Source organism: Alligator mississippiensis, chromosome 8, assembly GCF_030867095.1.
Source record: "Alligator mississippiensis isolate rAllMis1 chromosome 8, rAllMis1, whole genome shotgun sequence".
In the NCBI taxonomy this organism is placed as follows: Eukaryota; Metazoa; Chordata; order Crocodylia; family Alligatoridae; genus Alligator; species Alligator mississippiensis.
Genome location: NC_081831.1, coordinates 63,711,916 through 63,738,610, shown reverse-complemented (window position 1 = coordinate 63,738,610; position 26,695 = coordinate 63,711,916). Strand labels below are relative to the sequence as shown.

The following is a 26,695-nucleotide window of genomic DNA, read 5'->3' as shown; positions in this document are numbered from 1 at the left end:
GATTTGCCTTTCCTCCCCAACCTACCACCTCTTTTATTTTACAAAGCTAAACAACTTGCAGTAAGGCAAAAAAGCTTCTGTGTGCCTCAGAATAGTGAGCAAAACAAGTAGGTGGACTGGTAGTGTTTGGGGCTGCCTTATCAAAAGCTGTCAGCTGGTAAAAGTGTCATTTTATCTTATCCAGTTCCCTTTAAACATTTTTGCAGACAAGAAGGAATAGTCTGAGTGTGAAGTAGTGTTATCAGTGCTATGAGATACTAAAAGAAATAAACTGAATTATCCAGCAGAAAGATCTCCCATACTGCAAGAGCTAAATCTGGGGGCTCTCTGATAAGGAAGTCTATTAAGCCCTTCACCAGCAGCATACCCAAAATAGTTTATATAGCACGTTGAAGAATGTGAAGTGCCAGGCAATGCTAAGCATGATTAATTAATCAAATCTGCAATTTGCTGCAGATTGTTTGGACTTCGGTCTCCTGTAATTTTGCCATTTCTAAATGTGCCGTAAAGCAGATTCCATTGCTTCAAAATTTTCATTTTTTCCAAAGCTGAGGAAATCATGAGCGAAAGCAATTATGTGGAACAATGTGGACAGAAATATTTGAATAAAAATTGGGAGCACTTAAGAAGGGTTTATTAGATAATAAAGAAGCCACTATCAAGATTAGGATTCTATAATCAAGACAGACAGCTCTGCGTAAAAACCATCCCTGGTTCAATGATGAAGTAAAGGCAGCAATTAAAAATAAAAACAAGCAATATAATACAAATGAAAAGAGGAGATAAAATACAAGTTATGATGCATAGTACATTGATAAGGGAAGCTAATGATATCAAGGAAAAAACTGTTGGCTGACAGATTGAGACTACAAAAAGGTTTGTTTGATTTTTAAAGTATCTAAAAAATAAAAAGAAATTCTAGCACTGGCATAGGCTTATTACTGGAGATGGTAAAACCATTAATGATACAGGAAATGCATTCAGTATTTCTTCTGCATTTGTAATGATGCATTTATATTATGTAAGAATAAAGCAGTACTTTGCTATAGTCTATTAGTAACTGAAAGATATTAAAAACATTTACATGGGATAAATACTTTTTGGACAGCAAGCATAGGTAACTAAGACTCCCAAATCCCAACAGTTAATTAAGGAGGTATCTGGGCTATCAACATTAGTTTTTAATAAATCTTGGAATACTGGGAAAATCTGGAGACAGCATTTTACCTAATTCTGTGCTAAAACTCAAAAACAGCAAGCGAAATGATAGAGTTATAGACCAGCTAGCATGACAAGATCCACACAAAATAACTACAACGCTGATGTGGGAATTCAATCGATGAAAAAGGAAAGGCTAGAAACATAATTAGTAGCAATCAATATGCTTTTATGGAAAGACAGTCCTACCACACAACTGATTTTGTTCTTGGGGAAATACCATTTTGGTTATTAAGGTAATAGCAAAGAGACAATAAACTTTTTATAAGATATTTGACTTATTACTGTAAACAATTCTGATTTTTTTTAAAATTAGCACTGTACAAAATCAACAGAACACACATTACATGGGTTAAGAACTGGCTAGCAGATCTCAGAAACAGCCCCTCAGTGAGGAACTGTAGTTGAAAGGGGTGTTTCAAACAAGGCTTTACAAAGATCAGTTCCATACCCAATGCTATTCAACATTTCCATTAATAATGTGGAAATAGAAAGACTAGTAGCAGAGTGAAAAATAGTGAGCAGTCCAGAGCAGCCAGAGCAGTCTGGATCATTTGGTAAGTTAGGTCTATGCAAAGAAAATGATTGCTAAATACAGTCAAATGTAAAGCTGAACCTTCATCTAGGAACAAGGAATGCAGGCCAAATTACTGAATGATCTGAAAAAGCAGTGACTAAAAATGATTCAGAGGTCATGGCAGACAAATGACCTTTTGCTTCATGGTAGCAAGGGCAGAATTAATATATTGCTATCCTAAAGCTTAAACCTCTTTACCACCTAAATTTAAGGTCAACCTCTGTCTGTGACATTCTGCAGTTCATTCACTAGAGGGCAGTGGTACACAGACTCACTTGTTTTTCTGGCCATCCGTCTATCTCAGTGGTTCTCAACCTTTTCAGACTTGAGACACCCCTTGGCAAACTCAAGGCACCCTTCAGAAAATGCCAGCTTAGTTTTCACTCTTCTTTTTTAATGAAATAAAAATAATAGAGCAATTCTCTTGTGACAAAGAACTCAAAAAGACCACAACACATCAGGATGTTTTTAACACGATAGATTCTTATTTGAAAACCCTGGGTTTATCTTGTGAATCCTGTTTGCACATGTAACGGTGCTAACCCTGCAATACCTTTAAAACGATCTGCAGGGTTGAACATGCTGGTTGAGAATCATTATGTTCTATCTATATTTTAAAACCTGACTAGCTACAAAGAGCTGTTAAAGTATTAATTGTATTGTAAAGTATCTCATCTACTAGATTTTTATTTTAAACCAGGGGCACTCAGCCCACAGGTAAGATCCAGCCCCCAGGTGCAATGTCATCTAGGCTAGGTACAGGCAGTCAAAAAGCCTGAGGCTGAACTGATTCAGTCTTTGCAGGTTAGTTTAAGATGCACAGATTAAATTGAAACAGGTAAACAGACATTTACTTTTGATTCAGGAAATGCAGCCACGTGCCTGCAGTGGCTCAAACCAGAAGCTGGGGGGCAATAAAGCAGGATCGCTGGCTGTGTGTTCGCTTCCTCTTCCTGTTGCCCCCGAGGTCTCTGGGATTTGCAGTCCAGAATCACAGAAGTAGGAACCTGCAGGGCTGCTCATCATTTCCTCTTCCTGCTTCCAGGTGCTTTTGGGATTTGCAGCCAGCAGTAAATCTGAGTGGGGAAGGGATGTTTAACCCACCTCCCTGGCCTCAGACCCCAGCCGGGGTTTGCCGGAGTGGGGAGGGGGCAGTCACCCTCATAGACTGGGCTGCATCCCCAGCCGGGCTTGCCCCCTCCCCCACCCCCTTGTCAGCCAGCCCTCACCACTATGGCTGGGGAGCAGAGGGACAGGGCCAACCGTGCTCTCTGGAGCAGACAGCCCAGCCCAGCCCAGGACTGCAAAACATGCTGGGAGACTCTGATTTAACTTGAACCATGAAGGGGTCTGGGACAGAAGTTTCATAAACCGGTTTGACCCCAAATCATAAATTAATTCATAGATTCCTAGACTGTAAGGCTGGAAGGGACCTGGGAAGATCATTGGGCCCAGCCTCCTGCACCAAGCAGGAAAGATAACTGGGGGTCAGCTGACCCCAGCAAAGTGACCGTCCAGTCTCCTCTTGAAGATTTCCAGGGTAGCTGATTGTACCACCTCTGAAGGGAGCTTATTTCACAGCCTGGACACCCTAGTCGTGAAGAAGTTTTTCCTAATGTTGAGCCTGAAACAGTCTTCCAGGAGTTTGTGGCCATTACTCCTAATTTTCTCCAAGGGTGCCCTGGTGAACCATTATTCACTGAGCCCTTTATATACACCTCTGATGTAGTGGTAAGCTGCTACCAGGTCCCCTCAGCCTTCTCTTTCTCAGGCTGAAGAGTCCCAAGTCCCTCAGCCTTCCCTCATATGGCTTCTTGCGTAAGTCTCTGATCATACGGGTGGCTCTTCTCTGGACTCTCTCAAGCTTTTCCATGTCCTTGTTAAAGTGTGGCACCCAGAAGTGGATGCAGTACTCCAGCTGCGGTCTCACCAGTGCTGAGTAAAGTGGGAGAATCACTTCTTTGGTTTTGCTGAAGATGCGTTGATTGATGTATGCCAAAGTATTGTTAGCCCTGCTGGCTACAGCATTGCACTGCCGGCTCATGTTCATACTGTGGTCTGTTATTACCCCCAGGTCCCTTTTCATTTGCCGTGCTGGTCAGGTTGGCGTTGCCAAGCCTGTATGTGTGCAGGGGATTGTTCATCCCCAGATGGAGCATTTTACATTTCTTGATGTTGAACTTTATCTGGTTCTGGTCTGCCCTATTTGCCAAGCTGTTTAGGTCCCCTTGTACTTGCAACGTATTTTCAAGCGTGCCCACGCTTCCCCGCAGTTAAGTCTGATACTACGTTCAACCAGGTTCATCTTAAACCAGTTTCAGCCATTTTGAAACTGGTTTATGTACACTGAGCTTCTGTTCTGTTACAGGTTTAAACCAGTTTCTGATCACTTAAACTGGTTTATGTGTAACTTCTGTCCCTAGCTCTAGCCCCTGCCCACAGGGAGCCTCCTGGGCCTGATCCCAGTGTGTTGGGCCTGGGTAGAGGCAGCTTAGTCCCAATCCAAGTGCTCAGACCAGCGCTGTGCCATTCACATGGCCCATGGGGCTAAATCTGTGAGCACCACGGTTCTCAACCATAAGAATCAGATCAGTGACTGCTGCCAGTGAAGCTCATGGAAGAGGAGCTAGATGTGTAATTCTCAAGAGCGAAGGAATTCAACAGGCTCCAAAGACAAACTGCAGAAGATTATTCCCTTGTTCTTGCAGTTGTTCCAGTTGTCTCAGTACCTCTGTATATCCTCAGAGGATCAATGGGGCCAAAGCACCAGAAATGGATCAGAGAAGAAACTAATTAGGAGCCTGAACTATGAAAGCCAATTTGAATTTGTTTCCACTTTTAATTTGTGAATTGGCTGCATAACAATCACATGTCAAAGCAGGTGCCCAGATATTTGCTGTTAAAGTTGCTTCAAGCCATGGACATTTTGGGGAAGTTAGCACAGGGTATGAGATCTGGGGTGCCTCTCAACCTCAACCTGCATTTGTTTTCAGTACAGCAGGTTTTAGGGGAGTCAGAATCATATTAGTAAAGTTTTAAGAAACATCGCAGAAACTATGACTCACATATTCTGCAGACTCAAAAGTTTTTCACTTACAAACTATCCAGCATCCACAGAACCATGAACTAGGAGCAGTAGGTCCTTAAAAAAGCTACTGTTGGAGTAGACTGCAGCACCAGAAATGTATTTCCAGATAAGGCAAGGATTTCTTAGGGTGACAGCATTTACTGGATGAACTATGCAGTCAGGATAAAGTTAGATGAGCTTTCCAATGCGAGATATTCTTCCTCAGGTCTCTGATCACAGGAACCCAGGCACACTATAGTGAAACACAGCAGAGGGGAGGAGAGAAATTCTCTGGGGTAGCAGACACAATTAGCAGAAGAAAAGCTGATTAGTGGGAGATCAAGACCTATCAAAAGGGAGGGGGGGTACTCTCATTCACATAATTTTCAGATCATCACATTACTCTTACATTCCGGTTTCCAGAGTAAGTGCAGAGAAGTCCAAACAGTCTTGCAAATTGCCACATTTAAACTTGAAAAGCAAATTTTTCTGTGCATTAAATTATCTGCATAATTAAGCTTCATAGCTTTCAAAAGCTGTTGGCAGCCCTGTATCAGCCACAGAAAATATTTTATATGAATATCACTAGATAATTTGCATGTTATCAAAAAAAAAAAAAAGGAATCTGTCTTGCTTTCATTGAAGTCAATAGGAAACTAATGCAACTGAACAAATCTACAAACTCATTTTATACCCTTCCCAGTCTGCTACACCTGATATGAACTTCCCTCTCCATCCTATCATTGTTTAGCTTAATTTGGATCACGCATGCTGTGGCACAGGGACTTTCCTTAATTAATGGAAAAAGATAAATTTTACAATACCACTGTAGTCAAATGTCATACAGTGGACAGGCTTGGGGCTATGACATTTGCACGCTTGATTTATTCAAAGAGCAGTTCTCTGAAAAATTACTACAGATGAATCACACCCTTTTACTCCATAGGTCTATATGTGCAGTCACATCTGCACTTTAGCAGATAAAGAGTTTGGGTTTTTTTACTACTTCTTGTTCATATTAGCTGAGAGGGAGCTGAGGTCTAGTCTTTTATTGATCAACAGAATTATTTACTAAGCTGTAGTCAACTACACTGGAGCAAAAACATTGAAGGCAGGTGACTGAAGATTTGATCTGTCTGCAAAAGGTTTACTGGTAAATGGCACTTTTTATTAACACAAAGTCCAAGTTGACACCCCTCCTTAACTTGAAAACTGTGCATATTGATAGAAATGATTGAGGCATAAAAACACAAAAACGTATACCAGTTTTAGCTAATATAAGGCCTTGTTCAGGGTAGGCTTCTGCTTTACCTGAACGTAAGAACTCATGAGTGTAAGACGCATTCCAGCTTCACTGAGCTGTGCAAACCCAGCCTGAGAGTTTTGCATTTTTCCTATTAAAAAAAAAGTGAAGGACATCAGTAAGAGCTTTAACCTGCTAATGCCCCCGCACAAAAACATTCAAACTATTTGCCTCTATATATTTAAATCAGCAGATACATTTTGTCACCAACTTAGAATTTCCATATAAATGTTCTGCCATGTAACGTTGGAGGAGCTTGTCATTTTACATATGCTTCAGAATGCTTCAGCTTGCTTACTCTGTACATCTCCTGCCTTCTTATCTGTTGGACAAATTCAATTGAGTCACTGCAACAATTACACTGTCAGCAAGGGGTGAAATATTAATGGCTCTTGCACTGTAAGGAGACCATATTAAAGGATAATTAAACAGAATGGGTCAAATAAGACTTTAACATACTCTCCAGGCAAAAGAAATCTTCAGAAGTAGGCTATTTAGCTTAACTGGTGCCCTTTCATGTTGAGTTTTACCCCAGCTCAGAATTATTTAGCGCTCTGCATGGATAGAAAAGTAGGTTTCATTTAGAAATTAAAGTTCAACTACGCAGTTCTCATTGAGTTTCCTAATCAGTATTTTTAGTGAATGCAGGGTTTTTTGAGAAGACTCACTGGCAGCCTTAAAGAGGTTTGAACAATACACCTACAACAGCTAAAAATGGAATGTGCCTCCTCAACGTTAAGTTTAATATTCACTGATGAAGGGAAGTTATCAATCACCCACACCAAAGAAGTTGTCAGGGACAATAAACATCCCTGAAACATAAATTACAGCCTTGTAGACTCAAATTTATTATTAATGTGAACAATTCAATTAACCACAAGAAAAGTCTAATTTAGGCAACTAAAAAAATTAATTGACATTGTCAGGAATATTTCAGATTACTGAAAGAATCACATTTTTAAAAAGTGCCAAGGATTTAGCATCCCCACCTACCCATTCTGGAAAGAATTTGCAGTTTCAAGTTCCACACGGTAGCTACCAGATGCCCACTGATCAGAAGCACTTGTCAATGTATGTAGGCCTCAGGATCATGAGCCCCATTTACTTAGATGTTATTCTTCATTCAATCAGCAAATGCAGTGACTGGATTGCATTGAAGCAGTGAACTTATTTTTGGTTCCCCAAAGTACCATGCTCCAGTTTGGATGCTGATCACTGCATGTCCTTGGACAAGTCGCTTCCTTTCTGTGCTTCGGTTTTGCCATCTGTAAAATGGAGATAAAAAAACCAAACCCACCTAACTTTGCACCACTCCTAGAGGATCCATGGCTGGAAAGCAGGAAACAAGGGGTATGATTTATTTTACTCCATCTTATTCTGATCCAAATTTAATTGGGTTCAGATACAGCAAAAAAGGGGCCGCCATCAGTGAAGAAAACATACTCCCTTGTCAACGTTTGTTTGATAAGCAAAATTAACTGGACATTCCTGATCTGTTCATTTTCATCTGTTCCCAAGGGCCTTCCCTGCACTACTGGGCAACTGTCCAGTTAGAAGGCAAAGACCTACAAGAGGACAGTTCCATTTAAGAAACGTGATGTAAAAACTCCACTTTTTGCCTGCTGGTATGAGAGCATGAAGCAAAGGGGGGATTTCAGGTCGCAGATTCACAGAAGTTTAGGGTTGGAAGGGACCTCATGAGTTCATTAGGTCCAGCTCCCTGTGGGCAGGAAAGATTGCTGGGGTCAAATAACCCCAGCAAGATGTGCATCTAGTGTCCTTTTGAAGATCACATTGAACACCCCTGCTGCAAAGGACTAAGCCCTTCTCACCCAAACACTTACTTTATAACGGCTGCTCCAACCAAGTAACTATTGAGCCATCATCTCATCTACTAAAATGAGTTCCAAAAGAGAGTTTTAAACAGTATCCAAGATCTAAGACTATACTTTGTAACAGTACTCAAAAGTTAACTGAATTAATATTTTTAGAATATTAATTCAATTAAGTCTCAACGATATGTCTTGTGTCCAAACTGCATTTCTCATAAGAGGGAGAATATAAATTGCAGGCTAGTATTTCAGTTTTAGAAAAAAAGTCAGTCGAAAGCCTCCACTTACGAAAAATCTATCTTTAAATATGCTCCCATCTTCCCTCTTGCCGTTTTTCAGCAGCACTCGCTGCCTGCTACCATTTATTTTCAAGCACCCACTACAAATTACAGAGATGTTAATCCTTTTGTAAGGCTCCCTGTGCTGGTGTGATTTCATCTGACCCTGCAAAAGTTTCCTCCCTCAAGTTATGTCACTAGATAAACCTGCAGAGTGGATTACTGAGCTGGGGGGCGGTGGTGTGTACTTAACTGTCTTGAGGATTTTCTACCTGAAGTTCCTGGAAACAGAATTTAGGAGAAGCTGCTCATAGAGCCACATCAGGTCATTAACCTGGTGCAAAAAAAGGGTTTAAGATTTAAAAGGCATCTAATGTTGCAGACTACCCTCCTTGCAGGATCAGAAATCTTTTCTCAGAAAAAAATATAGGAACTCCTTGAGATAAGGAACTGAGGGGTTTGAGACATGGATGTGTGAGAAAACCCACAGACATGGCAAGGCTGTAGCAGAAAGCTACAGAAGCTTGTGCAAGGGTAACAGGGTATCTAGGAAGCAATTCCTGTAATATAGAGCTCTGGCTTAGCTCAGCAAGATAAAAAACCATGCAGGAAACAAGCAAGTCTTGTGCCCCCACTGAACTTGCTATTAGGGAGTAGCTATGACAGGGTTAAATGCCAATTCCAAGTGCTTTATATAAATGGAGGGACACAATTATCTAGATAAAAATCACTTCTCCGTATTCCTGGGGTGACACTAGAATTGGCAAACTAGAGGAGCCCAGAACCAAGCTGTTAGATCTTGCAACTGCATTTAAAAGTTGCAATTTTATGAGATCCAGCAGCACATTTCTCAAGATGGGACAAGTTGGACTTTGAATTACTGAGTTCTTAACACCATTTCCTGCACAGATTTTTATTTTATAGCAAACAAAGGTTTTTCTTTAAAGAGGAAGGCAACATATCAGTAAAGGGGTTTTGCTTCTAATAAAGAAGAGGAAAGTAGAGCAAAATAGGTGGGATAGCGAAGTGACACATGTGGCAGCATTTATAAAGATGTCAGGATGCCTCCAACTTGCATGGGGCAATATATACTTTGCAAATAGTCCCATGAATCCAAAGGGGCCATATTGTACAGGTAACCTTTGCAAGGTAACTGTTGGAAACAAAGGTGTTGTCATTCACCTGTCACCCTAAGATTTTTTTAAATTTTCATTGGGGGTCTGATCTACCATTAATTCCCATCAGGGACACCCATCACAAGCCTTCTCCTTAGAAATGCAAAGTATTTTATTTTCTGTAGGAAACAAAAATAAAATTTAATACGTACAAATGAAATGTCATGAGACAAACACATTTACAGAAAATGGCACAGTGCTCCTCTACACATGGTAAAAAATAACCCTTTCAGCAGTGCATTAGCTCAACTGTTTTACATGTACACAGTCCTGGCAGCAAATTTAAGAACATCAGAACAGGGGATTTAATCACTCATTTTCATACAACTATCCATCAACAAGGTACAGTAACAACAAAAATTGCAAGAGACCTCCAAAAATAGCAGAAAACATTTAAAATTTAAAGCTGAACACTACACAATTTCAAAGACATTCCGACAAAGACCGACTCATGGATAGTTTAAGAAATTTTTCTGTGCTCACTTGAGAGGGTGTAATCCAGTGCTACAAAGAATACAAATAGGACACTGAATGGACACACATATATACATAAACACACAGGAATCAATGTTACACAAAGAGACAAAGGTCAAACATTTCAGCCAGTTCTCTTTCTGCATTGCTTTTACAGTTTGAAGACAACAGGATGCTTAAACATAATTTACCGAGTGCAACTGGCAGTAAGCTGGATATCATTAGTGCTAAAGATATACAGGAAACCAAGGATTTTAACATAGCCTGTTGTGAGAATCTGCTTATGTTAATCAAATGATGTATAAGAGCTTGTTTTAATTAAAGGCTAATACATTCAGAATGGACGTTTCCCACAGGAACCCAAACGCAGTATGTGCTGCGCGCTATTGGAACAGAATGTAAACACGGTTCTGCTTCCAGATTCATATTTGCATTTGTCACTTCTATGCAAAGATAATTCGACAATGCAATGCAAAGTTAGGGTGGAGAAAAAAAAGGAATTGTATAGTACATATTTGGTATGATTTCTGTATGAAAATGACAGTATACCGTTAGTGTCAAGCAATTAGGCTTGGGGAGGGATGGGCTGTACTACATGAACAGGTACTAACACTTCAGTGGAAGTTTTGTTCGATATCTGAATATAAACTGCAATAATTACTCTGATCATTATACGAACTACCATGTTCCTTAAGAATTGCTTCATGCAAGGTGCAGTGTCTCATCAGACATGGTCAGTACCTAATGACCACTGCTTCAAGCAAAATTAGAGATGCTAGACACCTCAGAAGGGTGTGTATCTGTCTCTGTGGCCTAATGTCAGTTTGAATGCAAGAAGGTGTCTTACTTAAACAGATTCTAATCTTGAAGCGTCTTCCCAGTGGAAAGCCATTAGACACGGAGGAAACCATGCACTCTGCACATTCTCAAGTTAGACCTCAACTCCTTCCCACCCCCACAACCACCAACTTTTGTACCAACTTACTACCCATCTTTTTTCCTACCTCATTGAGGGTGGCCTAATAGTGAAACCAGAAAGTATCCTAACCACCATGTTCCTCCTAGGAAGATGCTTCACTTCAGCACTTTAAATGGATGGGTTTTCTTAAGAGCAGAAATACCACCATGGCTACAGAACACACAAGTAAAGATTTTTAATAAACAGTGTTTCCTTACCCTAAAAAAGGGCCAATGGAAAAATACAGCAGCTATAAGCAAGTTAAACATTGCTCTTACTCCTCTCAAACAATGAAAAAGATACCACTGACTCTACTTTCACTGTGGAAAATAATTGCAAAGTGAAACATAATTTAAAAATTCCAGCATTATGAAGCTTATATTGTACTTTAAAAAATGAAAAAAAATAAAGCCATATAAACATCTCTTCCACTCCAACTTCTAACACAGTTGTTTCCTTATGAAATAAAAGACATTTTACACAGATACCCACAAGCATTGTAACATTATACCAGTTTTGTAGGATGGGGAAGACCAATTATATTTGCAGCCATTAGCACTGTTAATTAAAGACAAAAAAAAAAACCTTTCAGAAGAGAAAACAGACAGATGTTTGTACAAACAAAAAAATCTGTCTATGGTAACATGTCATTTCCGCCTAGTTATTAAAATCAAAATGGAAAGTAACCTGTCACATGGACTGTACTCCCGACTTAACAACATTCAGGTCACTGACTAGGGGAAACTACAAGTTAAAGTAACTCTTCTCCTAGAAGATGGTGGTATAAGACAATTGCTCAGTAACAGTTTTTAGATTTCCTTCTGTTATTACTGACTGAATACCCAAATTGTTCACTACTATCAGCAGGCAAGACATTATACTATAAACTGAACATATATTTGTACAGTCTGGCAGAAAAACACAGCAGGAAGCCAATCCTAGTTGATCAGAATCTGCATGACATGCCTCAGTGCTTTGATCTGCTTTTTGTTTTTGGTCTTGAAACACAGAAAATCCTCTCCTCCTCAAAAATGAGCAGCATTTAATGAGTTGGTCTTTTGATAGCAAAAACTGCAGAGTTCCCTTAGAAGTTTTGGGACTCCTTCTCAGGCCTGCTTATTTAACAGACCAACACAAAATGAGGTCTGAAACATATTGCAGCTGTGCACACCCACAAAACCTAAAGGATTTAAAGTGGCAGCTTTAGCTGTTGTCTTGGACCCTTTTTTCCCTAGGTTTTATATTTCAATGTTTACAGCCATGCATGGTTTCATTACTGAAGTAAAAAAAAAAAAACAAGATTACTGAATGCCCAGCACAACTGTCAGCACTCAGAGTAATCCTTCCAGGCCCACATGCCAGGGAAGATTCAAGAATACAATGAATTTGCGGAGATGTCCGAGTGTTGTATCAGTCTATGAACAGGAAAGTTATCATATATTTTTTAAAACAAATCTACGGGTGATTTCAAAGACAAGGTAACATTTTCAAAGACAAGGTAACATTATTGGTATAAACATTTTGCAAACTATTCTTATATAAATATTAACAGCAAGTCTAAATCCATCAGTAGTGAGTGAAAATTAAAGATAAAGCACTGTACATAGCTCTCCTTAAAGAACACATACAAGAACAAAAAAGTTCAAAATGACCGGTCCTGAAAAGTGCCTTAATTGGCCTCCTTTTCAATGTAAAAGTTCTTGATTTCAAAATGACCTGCACAGAGTCTAGTACACAAAGTAACACTGGACTTCACTTGCTCCCTCAAACAACTAAAAGTATGTGTGTGAAACTTTTGGGTGAGGCGAGACAGGGGAAAGAATTTCTCTCCATACCACACTTTTCCAGGGAAATCTAAAGATACATTCGAGCCTTATATGAACTCAGACCAATGAATTTTAATTGAAGGTGTGGTCCCTTGTATGTCTGGTAATTTATGTCAATGTGGCCAGAATGAGGAAAAAAAGGCTTGTAGACAAGTTTAGTTATTTTAGGAGTTTAACGGAGGTCTTTCTTTTCTCTTTAACAGCAGATGGAGTTAAGAGTGGATTTGCAACTCCTGAGATCCAGGATCCCTTTCTGTAACTGTAATGAATTTAGATGTATACATTATACAGAATCATTAACCTAAAACTGTAACATTAAATACACAATCATTTGAATGGCAGAGTCTTTTTTGGTGTACCATAACTTAAGTAACAGCACTACTTTTTCTCCATAATAGATCCTTTCACTATTAGTAGCTGTATTTGATGCACTTATTAAACATATTTAGATATCATTCAGATACTAAGCAGTTATCTCCCTCTTATATCCTGAATAGAAATAATTTTATGTTTAAAAGTCTATATTAAAAAATAAAAAAACCAAACGAAAACCCTGCTCGCTTAAAAAGTTTAAAAATCCACTAACATAAAGAGAGGCTTGTCTTCTGATTGCAAGAAAGGCAACTATATTATCCCTTCTCCAGCATCCATCTTTGTAGTCCAGATGCTTCAATCCCTTCAATGAGAGAATATTTTTCTACCTTAAGTGGAAGTCAGATACTCAAAAAAGAGCATTATCAGCATAAAACCAGAGCGAGGCAACTTCTCAATATTTTTGTTGTTTAACTACTCCACTTTCCCTCCCTCTGCTCTCCCTTTAGTGCTCAGCTTGAACACTAAAACCATCTTAGTCAAGTTTATGTGCAAAAGAATGACGACTGTTCATTCTGTTTTACAATACTGCAGTGGAACACTTTTTTTAAAAAAAACCTGAAACCATTTCTATCTGTTTTTATTAGATTTTGTAAAATTCTAAAAAAAAAAATGGGTTTTAAGATCAGAGGACACTATCTAATAGAAACCCAAACATTTGAACCAGTGAAAGCAGAAAAGTGGACAAGGCATTCTTAGTACAGAGTAAGCATGTTTATATAGGGAAATCACCCAGAATATCCTGCCTGAGGAATAGCTGCTCCAAGGTTTTTCCTCTGAGAAGCCAAGAAGAAAGTTCTCTTCCAATAAAATCTACTTATTTCAAGCCTTTTCTTTTTCCCGTTTTGTTCAAAGTTCAAGTGAGATTCAAGGAACACAAGTAATGTGGCAAACACCACAGTGAGTCCATATCTCAACCTAGAAGCCGAATGCCAGAGATCTGTTGTTCATTTCCATGCAATTTTCAATGACCCAAGCCAAAAATCTCCTTAGAATTCTGTCTGCTTGAACACAATGCACTAAAATGAGCCATTAAGAATTAGCACAAAGGTCTTAACTCTGGCTTCATCAGATCAGGAACTGTCACATGCATATTTGTGTAGTAAGAGCATGATCCTGAAAGAGCATACGATCTCAGACTGAGCACCTACTTCCCTTACTGAAATTAACAGAACGTTTTTGAAAGGAGGGAAAAATGAGTTTGCCTGTCACGACCTGAAAGAAAAGCTAGTGTCAAATGGATCTGCAGGAATGTTTTAAGATTCAGGGCAATAGACATAAGACATTCTCTACTGTCACTCAAGATGTGATGAAGCAATCATTAGTTTTCAATTTTAAGCAAAATATATTGCATTTATTATCATCGTTTCCCTACGGGTTTGAGAATGTCTTTAAATCTTAAAATTAAATGTGGCTAAGTCAACCTCTTGCTCCATTAACCTTTCTAGGCAAAATAAAAACTGAAGCGGAAGCTCTAGTATAAATTTAAACTATTTCCTTTCTTTTTGGTTTCTTACTCCTAGGATTTGAGTAGGAAAAAAAATATTAAATGCATGTTCTATAGACTCCTTGGGACTTACCACCTTCATCTGATCACTCAAAAACACTAGCTGGAGAATAGAGAAATGAGTATTCTTGGAAGGTTTCAGCCATGAGACTGACAACTCACACAACCATCTGAGTTCTTGGGGAAGTGGACAGCAACAAGAGATACAAAAGCTAGTCAGTATTTTTAAAACTATAAAGGATGCCAAGTACTATTGATACACATTACAGGAATAAAACATTATGACATTGCCATGGTTAGACATTAAGATGGTCTCCATATAAAAGGCACAGCTCCTTACAAATGTGCATAGGGAACAAAAAAGAACCAGCTTCTGCAGCAGGGTGGGATTCCATGCAGAGCATCTTTGAAGAGCTAAGAAAAGCCTTTTTAGCTTACTCAGGTTTGAGAATGAACTAAAATGGCATTTACAGTCTTTCACTTCCATTTAACAACAGACTTTGTCTCTCCAGCTCCAGTTACAGTTTGGTTTTTAACTCTCCATATAAAAATGACCAAAAGCGTCTTTTAAACTCTGAAATAGGAGTAATGGAAGGTCATTTCTAAGAGTGGGAGAGGGGGCCATATATCCACTGAAAAGTGAGGTTTACCATGTAAATTGAGATAGCTTTCTTGCCTTTGGGGCAGCTCTGCATGCACATTTATCAACTAACCTGTGCTAATGCAGCCAAGCTGAAGACAAAATCTCTTTTCTAGGCCACTCACACAACTCACAAACAGCCCCTCCAAACATACACGTTCACATTTAACTGTAAATGGCTGAGGAAGCTAAGTTCCCAGTAGGGCACAGATCTTGCAGGCCTTACTCCCATGGTTCATGATACTAGAGCTGATCACTGGGGCTGCAGCTTCTCCTCAGTTTCCGAATCTATAACCCCAGCAGTGTTACTGAGGCCAGAAAGGTCCTGGTGATGAGCAAGATTTTCTTTGTTCTTTTGGTCCACCTGGGATGTGACATCAAGTTCCCCAACTGTGGTACCATTGGTCAATAGAGCTGGTGGTTCACCTTCATAATCCTGGGGAGTATTGAGCATTGGTGTTTTTGAAGATTCAACTGTAGCATTCACAATTTTAGATAAGGAACATGCTTCATTTGGCAAGGGACCATCTAAGAATGGCAGCTTCTGTAGCAAGAGAAAGGAATCAGAGAAAATGACGAACAAAAAGATAAGGCCTCCTAATGATAAGGTCCTGGTATAAATGGCCTTGTGCTAGTATCTTGAGCACAGCACTGCATAATCCGCACCCAACATTTATAAACAAATATCGGCAACTTTTCCTCTTAAAAATGTGTTTAGTGAAACAAAGCTCCAATTTCCAGAGTTCAGGCCACACTAGCAAAGGACTTAATAGTCCTTTTCACCAGTCTATTTTTAGATGCCCAGTTGTAGTTATACAAAAAGAAATCATAAGCAGAAACTTGTCCAATTGCAATGAAAATCCACAACTGCTCTTTTTGAGAGATGGGAGAGAAAAGGAGAAACTACAATTCTTAAAAGCCAAACAACAGATCTACATCCTTTAAGTTGTGCTATAGGTCTTTCTCCCCATCTCTGGGGAAGTTGATTAAATTACAAACAAACATTTTACACTGAAAATTTCCTTTCAGCACTACTGGTTGGAAGAGATCAATTAGCTACCCTTGAGTTGCAAATACTTGGTACTCATTTAGTGCATGAGTATTAGCAATTCTGGCTTCCCCCGTATAGTCTCACCAACATATATCAAGTCTGTTGTTAAACAGAAGCCTCTGGACAACACAGGCTCACCCCACCCCATTTATAATACTCATGTACTCTTTTGACCCTGCACCAAGACGTAGTCTTTCTAACAGCTCTCAAGGAACCAAATATATGCCAAAGTAAACTAATTACCCAAATATTAGAGCTGTGTGAATAACTGTTCTTTGGCACGGTGTTTATGTGAGAAAAATTTAAACGTTTTGGGTCAACCCCAGGAGGGAGAGGGAGAATTCAGTTTTCTTCCTGAAACAACTCCTCCTCTCAAGATTCTCCTTTCTATCTCAGGAACATTTAATGAGACATCACGGCTTTTTTTTTTTTTTTTACTTTTTTGTTATCACCTGCAGAACTTACATTTTCCAGCTCTGTTGCATTGTCTTCCAGTTTCATCTTCTGGCTCACACAACTGAGGAGTTGGTCTAACACAGATTGCTTTGGATGCATCCCTTTGTCGAAGCGGTTATACATGCCACACCAGAACCTCGAGAACAAGAGAAAGAAAATTAGAAGACCTGCTGAACAGGATAAAAACAAACAAACAAGAGTCAATATATTCTTCAAATGAAGAGAAAAGATTTTCAACTAGTTAAAGCTCCAGATTGAAGTCCACAACTGAGGTTTTATAAAACGTTTTAGTAACAGACAGGTTTCCATAAATTTAAGAATTCAGTGAAAAAAATCAAGGATTTAAATATTCCTGCCCTGTGCCAAATATGGCACAGATGAAACCAGTCACATTTGTTCTTTAGCTGATTTTTACTGTGAGCTCTTACAATTTCACTTAATCTGCAAGTCTTATATTTTCCTGCCTGTACCCTCTGTTGTAAAGTACTTTGAACTGCAAAGTATTTTACTTAATGCTTAAAAACACATTTTTCATCCATGGATCTCAAACAGTATTAAGCACTTGTGACTGATAAACCTAAAATGAAATAGACTAGTCCAAGTGGAGTGCCCTAAGAAAGCAAATACAAAACAGTATAAAGAAGTCCATTAGTTGTGACAATTATTTCAACTCTAACTGCTACCACTTCATGCTCATAAGCATGAATGCCACTCATAAAAGCATGTATTAGTCTAGCTTAAGATATGCATACCCCCAATTTAAAAAGGGTGGGGGGAGAGGGAGGAGGGAGCATTATATTTAACAATTACTTCTCTCTCTCTCTCTAGTATTATTGTCAAAACTTAACATGACAAGAAATTTGGGGGAGTCAATTTGCATATTTTAATTCCCATTTTTCTATAACACTAAGAAGCTTGATTGATAACAAATAGTTTTAAAACAATGCTTGTACTTATTTCATATCTACCTATCAATCCTTAGCTTCATTTAACAGTTGAGGCATGAGGCACTTATTGGTAAAAAGCATCTCAAACAGGATAAAGGGCATACAAGGGAGATGCCCATCTCTACACCCATACAAGAGTGATCCCCGATTCTTCCATCCTCCAGTTACTTACTGGAAACTGAAAGGTAGTGTGTTTGGCTGAAGCTCTTTGTAAACTGTAAATCCCTTATAGAGAGGATTCCTGAACTCTTGCTTCTTCTGTAAGAGGAATGGCCACAGGGAATGGGTCTTCTCAAAGATTCTGTCAATCAGAAAAATCACTTAAAAAGTTAAATAGTGTAGTAGCATAATTCTAAATTACCCTATGCAAGACTTGGTAGGACTGGGTAAGAGAATTATCCATTTCCAAAGTTCCTTTCATTAACTTTACAAACAAATAATACTGCAATCCCCAGGGAGTCATAATTTAGACAAGGTAAAATCTAAAATTGACAACTTCAAATCCTAAGCAGACGCTCTTTTAAAACATGAGAATTTTGGAGACACTTTCCTCCTACGTTTGAGAATATTTCCTTGTTTTCTTGTGCATGCATGTACATCTTTTTTTTACACTGCAAAACACATGAGATATCAAGAGAATGTTTCCCTCAACCTGTAGTTATCTTTCCAATTCAGTTTTAACAAAGCACAAAGAGGCCTACAGACTGTTGCTCCATAAACTGCTAACTCACTTCAGATCCTCACGCTCCTTATGACAGGTCCCAAGAAAGTTCCCAAACTGGCAGGAGTAGATGTGGTCATGGATTTCAAGAAGGTAACGCTCATTAAATTCAAATGCACAGGGAAACTGTTGCATGAGTTGCCAGACACATTCAATGAACTGAGTGAAAACAGGGGATACTTCTTTGGGGTCACCATCCAGATGGCCACACCTGAAAAGAGTTAGAAAAAAAGCTACGAGGCTGCATCCTACAAACAGTCAGCAAAAACAGCAACACCATCACCACCATTAATAATAAATAATAATATTTTTTAAAAAAACTATCAAATGATTTTAAGGTAGACTGCTTTACACTTTTGTCATAACCAAAAGACAATTCTACAGATTGGGGAACTTAACCTCCTGCTAGCTGACACCAAGCCAGACATAGTGGGGCTCACAGAAACATGGTGGGACCCAATGCACGACTGGGCGGTGAATATCAAGGGCTATAGGTAGTATAGGAGGGACAGGACAAGGAGGAAAGGTGGGGGTGTAGCGCTCTACATCAAGGAGGAATACATCCTCATCTAGTAGCACAAGGTCGGATGAGGGGCACACTGAAGTGCTCTGGGTTAGAATACAAGGGAGTCGAGGGGAAAGGGACTTAACGGTGGGGGGTCTACTGCGGACCACCCAACCAAGGGGAAGAGCTGGACCAGGAATTCTTAAGTCAGCTCACGGAGGTAGTTAGGTCAAAAGACGTGGTCATCATGTGACATGAACTTTCCAGACATCTGCTGGGAAGAGCAGTCAGCCAGGTCTGACCGCTCACATAGGTTCCTAGCCGAGATACAGGACCTCCATCTAACCCAGGAGGTGCACAGCCCCACCAGGGGAGATGTCTAGTTGGATCTGGTGCTGGCCACAGGTGACGACCTTGTGAGGGGGCTGCGGGTGCTCGACCACCTGGGTGACAGCGATCATTGCCTGCTGGAATTCACCATCCAGCGCAAGGTGGCAAAAGCCTGCAGCAAAGCAGCATCCCTGGACTTCAGGAGGGCGGATTTCAACGAGGTAAGAATAGAACGAGAAGAATAGTTGGGGAAGTACTGAGGTCCCGGAGGGGAGGGGAGTCGGGTGTCCAAGAAGAGTGGTCGTTTCTTAAGGAGACGATACTCCATGCCCAAAGGGAGGTAATCCCAACAAGGGTCAAAGGGGGCAAGAGGGCACAAAAGCGCCCACGGCTCACCAAAGGCATATGGGAACATCTCCTAGCTAAAAGGGAGGCGTACACCCAACGGAAGGGAGGGGCCATCACCAGGGAGGACTATACCTCGGTTGCTCGGGGCTGCAGGGGGGCCGTCAGGAAGGCCAAGGAGGAGATAGAACTGGGACTAGCTACCCAGATTAAGGACAAGAAGTCCTTTTTTAAATATATAGAGGGCAAAAAGAAGGTACCCGGTAACATGGGGCCTCTGCAAGACACACTAGGAAATCCGGTTGTCGTACCAGATGACAAGGCTAACCTATTTAACGATTTCTTTGCTTCCATTTTCCTGAGCAGGGACCAGATCAGTCCATCTGCTGGGACCCCCTCAGGCCCTAGGGGAGGCGCATCCAGGCCTAGGGTTAGTGAGGATCTAGTCAGGGAACTTCTGGAGGGACTGGACGTATTTAAATCAGCTGGTCCTAACGACCTCCACCCCAGAGTGCTGAGGGAATTAGCAGAGGTCATTGCGGGAGGGATGTGGGCAGTGGGGTCCCCCAGGGCTCAGTCCTCAGACCCACGCTGTTCAACATCTTCATCAGTGACTTGGACGAGGGGGTAAAAAGCACCCTGTTCAAATTTGCCGAAAACACCAACATGTGGGGGGATGTGAGCACGCTAGAAGGGAGGAATAGGCTGCAATAGGACCTAGACAGATTACAGGGGTGGGCGGATGAGAACAGGATGGGTTTCAACACTGACAAGTGCAAGGTGCTGCACCTGGGGAGGAAGAACTAGCAGCATACCTACAGGCTGAAGAACTCCCTTCTCGTCAGTGCAGAGGCAGAAAAGGATCTTGGAATCATTGCTGATGCCAAAATGAACATGGGCCGACAGTGTGGGGACACAGTCAGGAAGGCCAACTGCACCTTGTCATGCATCCACAGATGCATCTCGAGCAGGCCCAAGGAGGTGATCCTCCCCCTCTATGAGGCACTGGTCAGGCCACAGCTGGAGTACTGCGTCCAGTTCTGGATGCCGCCCTTCAGGAGAGATGTGGACAGCATTGAGAGGGTCCAGAGGAGGGCCACCCGCATGATCAGGGGTCAGCAGGGCAGGCCCTACGAGGAGAGGCTGAGGGACCTGAACCTGTTCAGCCTCCACAAGTGAAGGCTGAGGGGGGATCTAGTGGCCTGTTACAAACTAGTCAGAGGGGACCAGCAGGCATTGGGGGAGTCCCTGTTCCCCCGAGCTCTACCAGGAGTGACTAAAAATAATGGTCACAAGCTGGCAGAGGGTAGATTCAGACTAGACATCAGGAGGTGCTACTTCACAGTCAGGGCGGCTAGGATCTGGAACCAACTTCCAAGAGAAGTAGTGCTGACTCCTACCCTGGGGGTCTTTAAGAGGAGGCTAGATGAACACCTTGCTGGGGTCGTTTGACCAGTGCTCTTTCCTGCAGGGGGTCGGACTTGATGATCTGTCAAGATCCCTTCGGACCCTACAAACTATGAAACTATAAGATAGTAAAAATAGTTATTTACCCTACAGGAAATGTGGTTCCTCAAGACATATTGCTTATATTGATCAAATCTTAGCACAAATCCTACGTGAACAGTACCTTTGGCCAGCTGGGCCTGTTAGGGCAGCATCAAAGTCCCACATGCCGGAGACCACTATATCCCACTTACTGTGACATTGCAGACTTGCTCAGAGCACCTGAATTGCTCAGTACTATTTTTTCCTTAAGTAAAAGGAGAGCAACAAGGTTCCTTAACAAAATAAAAAGCTGATCCAGAGGACACAATCCCAGCCAACACACCTGCCATTTCAACTACACTACAAGGCAGATTGGTTTTGCTCCTGTAGACAAGATGGACAAATTACAAGGGACAGATAAACCTTCCTCAGAAGTATTAGGCACAGGCCACTACTAGAAAAACTATTTCCGTAGGCAGTGGTGTAAAGTCAGTCTTTAATAAGAGCTTACCAAAGTTTTGAACAGCTTTTTCTTTACATTGGGAAAAACACATTTACTTTTTTGGCCTTCAAGGCAAAAAACAAGGGTGAAAATGGTCCTTTCTGAAGCTGAAATAATGACTTTAGAATTAGGTTGTTTGGGCTAAAGTTCATCCTTGGATCACTGAAGGAAGAAAACATTATGAGGATCACTACATGGGTTTTATTTCCAGAGTGTGGTTTCTAAGAAAAAAGGCTGACTGACTTCAAGATTAAACAGGAGTTATTTGCACACTAAAGTTATCATTAGGAAATAAAATTCAACTCAGTACAGAGCCCCAGTTTGCCACCATTTACTATTATAAAACAATTTGGACCATTTCCTCCTATTATTAGTTTGGTTCCAGTAAGCCTCTGTGCTCTGCACTTGTTAATGAAACAACCAATTTGACTTGCATTCCATAAATGTACTGAAAATGTTATTCTCTCTACTTGATGATCCTTCTGCGCTGAGCATAGTTTGTTTAATACTTATCTTATGGGTTGAAATGAATGTTTTCCACATTGTATGTAAATACTTCGAAAACATTTGTTTGGGTTTTTTCTTAACTCCTATCGGTATACAAGGCAAACAGTTATGCATACAACAGGCAAAACATCTGCTTAAAACCTTAATATTTCATACTTAATATCACTCTAAACACATGAAAGCTACAATCTGCCTTCAAACCTTCTCCTTATTAGTAACCAAAATGTCATCTGCTTTTACCTGTGTGAGAACTTATGGCCCACTGTAATCCAATCCTTTTCTATTAGAACCTTCCGTTCAGAAAAAGAAAGCAAAAGAAAATAATTAAATTGCTTGGAAAAAATGAAACGCATTATATTAACAGTTCTCATAGCTTACATTGGTAGGTATTATCTGTCATGCACTGCCTATTTATTAGCTATTTGATTTATGGGTTGGGAGTAATTCACCAACAGTATTAGACTTCCATGGGGATACAAATTTATTCCAAATTGGATTAGCATTTCTTTAAGATCTTTTGTTCTGTCATACTGAGAGTGCTTTTGCTCTATTAATTGTGATAAGCATATTACAGACCCATAATACCCAAACAAACCCATTCCAGACCCAAACAGCCTCAACATTTTTCTCTTGAGATACATGCTGAAAGCATCCATTTATTCTGCAACACAACTTCTTCCATTAGAAAAGACAGAGTAGTAGATCACAACTGAGAATTAAAAAAAAGAAAATAACTGAACACTCTTTACATTTTCTTTTGTATTACATGGTATAGGTTGCACATATTTTTCATTAGCATTAAAAAATGCTGGATGGGTTCTGTCTATGTTTACTTAAAATAAAAATATCTGGATTGATTAAAGCTGCATTAAACCTGGGAACATGTCTGGGAGCAGTATTTTCCTTCACAAGTAGCTATATAATGAGACGCTGAATAAACAAATCTATGCTTTAATCTTGATTGATTATCATAGCTCTAAAAGGCATCTTTTTTAGAATATATTCAGTAGTGTATCTGCAGGGCTGCAAATGGGGCAGCAGCCCCAGGGTGGAGGCAGGTCAGGGGGGATGGCATCTTCGACAGGTTATCAAATGCCCCCCAAACCCACCAGGCATCTTTGCTACCATGAGAATAGCTCTGCTCTGCCTAGCCATTACGAGCCAGGTAGGAGCAGCCCCTCACCCAGGAGTGAATCTGGAGGCAAGTGGAATGACACCCATTCCACTTCCTGGGGAACCTTTGCCACAGCAGGCACAGTCCTGGACCCAGTGGCATGCCTGGCTGGGGAAGGTGAGTAAACAGGGCACCATGGAACTGCTGCAGCTGCTGTGCAGAGTCTGGCCCCCCACTGCCAGCAGCCGAAGACCACACTGCTACAGCAGTAACATACCATATAAGAGCAGAGATCATGGACAGGTAAGACTCTGTCCTCTTCTACAGTGGTCTGCATAATCTCTACCCCACCCCCTACACCTGCCTTGGGCACTGAAGGAGCTTGCTACACCTCTGAACATACGGTATAGTGAGCCCAGAGGTCACCAATCATCTGGGGATTTAAAGAACAAGAGAAAGAACGTGTATTATTTGGCAGTTAAGCAAGCTATAATGCTCACGTTAATATTTTGTGGGGTTTAGGGTTTTTGTTAAACTCATCTAATTCTTGGCACTGTCTTAAGATTTGCAAAATATTTTGTATTCTTAACAAAAGAATACAAAATATCTCAGTATATTTGCTTCCAATATGATCACATCTCATTGTTTGTCACTGCAACACTTGTCATGCCCCATACACCAAGCAAGCCATTGTTGATTCTCAGGTTGCAACAGAATGTTAAAAAGAATATCATAGCAGAATCCAGCTCTGTATAAAACCAGCAGACCAACAGCAGCAAACACTGCGCGAGTGGTAGCTGCGTTTTGAGTTTAAATTTCCCTTAAAGGGCCAAAAGCCGTGGCTTCCCTATGGGTCTCCTATTAGGAGGCAGCAACATGTAGCCAACTATGCAAAGCTATATTTTGACAGTGAACACTTAGTACAAAAAAGCAACTCATTTCTTTAAAAAAAAAAAAAAAATGGACAATTCACCCAGGTGCAGAGTGTTTTAAAATGGGGCTTCAGTGATGCACAAAACTTATGCTGGCCCACCGCACAGAAATACATGTCACCCAATATGAACTTCTACAGACAAGATAATTTGCTACACAGTAGGTTTTAAAAACAAGCTCCCTCCCCATCCTCTTGGTAAGCCTTTGTCATGTTCACATCCTATACCTGCGAGCAGCTTGCTGAGATGGCTCATTAGAGGATATACATGAATACAGAGACTTGGGAATTACAAATCATGTACTAGCTGTTGTGCCAATGCTATTCAGAGTGATTATAACTTTACAGGAAAACAACTCCATGTCTATAGGTCATTGAATCTGTTAAAGTTAGTTGCTAGAAGCACTCTAAAGTGTTTAATTAGGGTTTATTTACATTCCAAACAACTACAAGAATGAGTTAGTCAGAGTTGATTTTATTTTTAAGATGTGGAACATTACTGTTCTTACCATAAATCCTTTACATGTCCTATAAAATGGGTCCAAAAAGAGGCTAGCCAGTGAGCAGACCTGAGCTGTGCGATCCCATCCATCAGAGCAGTGCACTAGGACACTGGCTTTCTCATCTTTCACAGCCTGCAAAGAGAATAAAACAGAAGACAACTTGGCAACTTGTTATTCTAGTTATTGAAGCTAAAGACAGTCCTTACATCTCTGTCTACTATTCATTTATAAAAGTTGCCCAAAATCCAAGGGTAAGAAGGTCACTTGATGTCTGAATTGCAGCAATACAACATACCTGGGCATGAAGCCATCAGCTCTTTGGAAATTGTAACTAGTACAGAACACTGTAGCATGCCTCTTCAGCAACTTGGGCTGTCAAGTGCCTAAGATCTATTGTCTGCTCTCTATCCTGGCATCACTGAACAGACTTCCAAGTCTCAGTCCTCTTCTTGAAGGTGGTATTTCTGAGCCCAGAGTACCTCAATGATCACTTACAGCTTGAGAATGAATACCACAGCCAACTCGATTACTTCAGGCGCAATGGACGTTTATACTGCAAGGGTAAAGTCTGTCTGTGCAGGAGGTAGCTTTCTTGGAGGCCAGCCTGAGACTGTGGAACAAACTCACAAAAGCTAAAGGAATTGCTGATCTAATCACTTTAAAAATGCTCGTAGGATTTGGAACAATCTGAAGATGCAGTTAAAACAGAATCTTACTTATACAATTCCTTACCCCACCATGCAATGTAGTAGTCACATCACTTAATAATATACTGGAAGGAGCTACGTTAGACAATTCTAAGAACTTATATTGAATAGAACAGGACAGAACTAGAGGGAGCATGTTAACTATGTAGTGTATAGATAGCAATAAAGTGTTCATTAAGTTTCAGACAACCAAGCCTGAACAAGCAATAACGGACAGAAGCTGTGGCACAAGGCTGGAGGGGTGTTAATATCCCTTCCTCTATTCCTAGATTTATAACATTGTATTTACTCAAATATAGGACGACCCCCATAATTAGATTCTACATTTGGAAAATTTATAAGTTTCTCATAATTTTGCAGGTACAGAATCTGAGTATTGGAGGGTTGTCTTCAATCTTCCCTTCCCCCTTCCACACTGCTACAGCAAGGAAAGCAATTGCTGGCTTGGGGACTGGGGGAGGGGGAAGAGGTTCAGGTGGTCCCCTTGCTTTCTGCCCTGCCCACTTCTTCCCCCTGCCACCTGCACTCCCCACAGCCTCTGCCCCCTGTACCAAACTCCCCCCAGTCTCTGCCCCTTCACATCAGTTTCATCACAGCTGACTAGCCAGGCAGACAATGCAGCAGTCTCAGCGCTACTGATTGGCTAGGCAGGGAAAGGCATTTCCATGTGTTCTGTGCTAGGGAGAGACCCCAGCCAGAGCTGAGCTGCCCCTGACAGTAGGGGCAGGGGGTGGAGCAGCTGCAGAGGGGAATTGGTGGAAAGAGGGGCTCAAGGCCAGTCAGACCAGCAGCAGCCACCTGCTCCCCTCTCCACTTTGCATACAAATATAAGACCACGGGGCTTTTTCCCCATGCTGTTTGAGGGGGAAAACCATTGTCTTACATTCAAGTAAGTAGTGTATTTTTGCAAAAGACATAGCAGGCTCATTAGAGAACAAATAAGATATGTTCCTCACTTAAAAGGGTTTTCAGAGCAAAATATACAACGCTGGGGTAATAAACTGGGAGTAGTGGATGAGCATAGGTTTTATTCATGCAAATCCTCTGCATGGGTAGAAACTAGGGGTGCACCGATAAAGATTTTCTTGGCTGATACAAATAGCCAATTATTAACCAGCCATATTGGCTGATACCAATCCAATAGCCAATTTACAAGAATGCAGCCAGGCAGCTTGGAAAGCAGTGTCCTGCCAGTAAGTCTGTGGGGGAGAAGGGGCATGAGGGGATCAGATCGGTGAGGGAGAGTGTGGGGCAGGGGCAAGTGCTGCCTAGCTAGGGTGGTGAATGAGACCCCAGGGCCGGGAGCAGGACAGAGCTGTGGGCAGCTCATCCAGGGCATGGGACAGGGTGGAGAGGGAGGA

At 40.9% G+C, this 26,695-nt stretch overlaps 1 protein-coding gene across 1 annotated transcript in view; it reads right to left on the bottom strand.

The window, feature by feature from the left end:
- Window positions 1-9,538: 9,538 nt before the first annotated feature.
- MTMR8 (myotubularin related protein 8) overlaps window positions 9,539-26,695 on the bottom strand; it is a 34,173-nt gene continuing 17,016 nt past the window's right edge. Inside the window, exons 9-14 of the mRNA XM_006270108.4 lie at window positions 24,634-24,759; window positions 22,320-22,369; window positions 18,413-18,613; window positions 17,854-17,982; window positions 16,744-16,870; window positions 9,539-15,771 (exon numbers count right to left, since the gene is read on the bottom strand). Coding sequence (XP_006270170.1) covers window positions 15,481-15,771; window positions 16,744-16,870; window positions 17,854-17,982; window positions 18,413-18,613; window positions 22,320-22,369; window positions 24,634-24,759 — 924 coding nt within the window. The 3' untranslated portion in view covers window positions 9,539-15,480. The remainder of the gene's footprint in view (window positions 15,772-16,743; window positions 16,871-17,853; window positions 17,983-18,412; window positions 18,614-22,319; window positions 22,370-24,633; window positions 24,760-26,695) is intronic.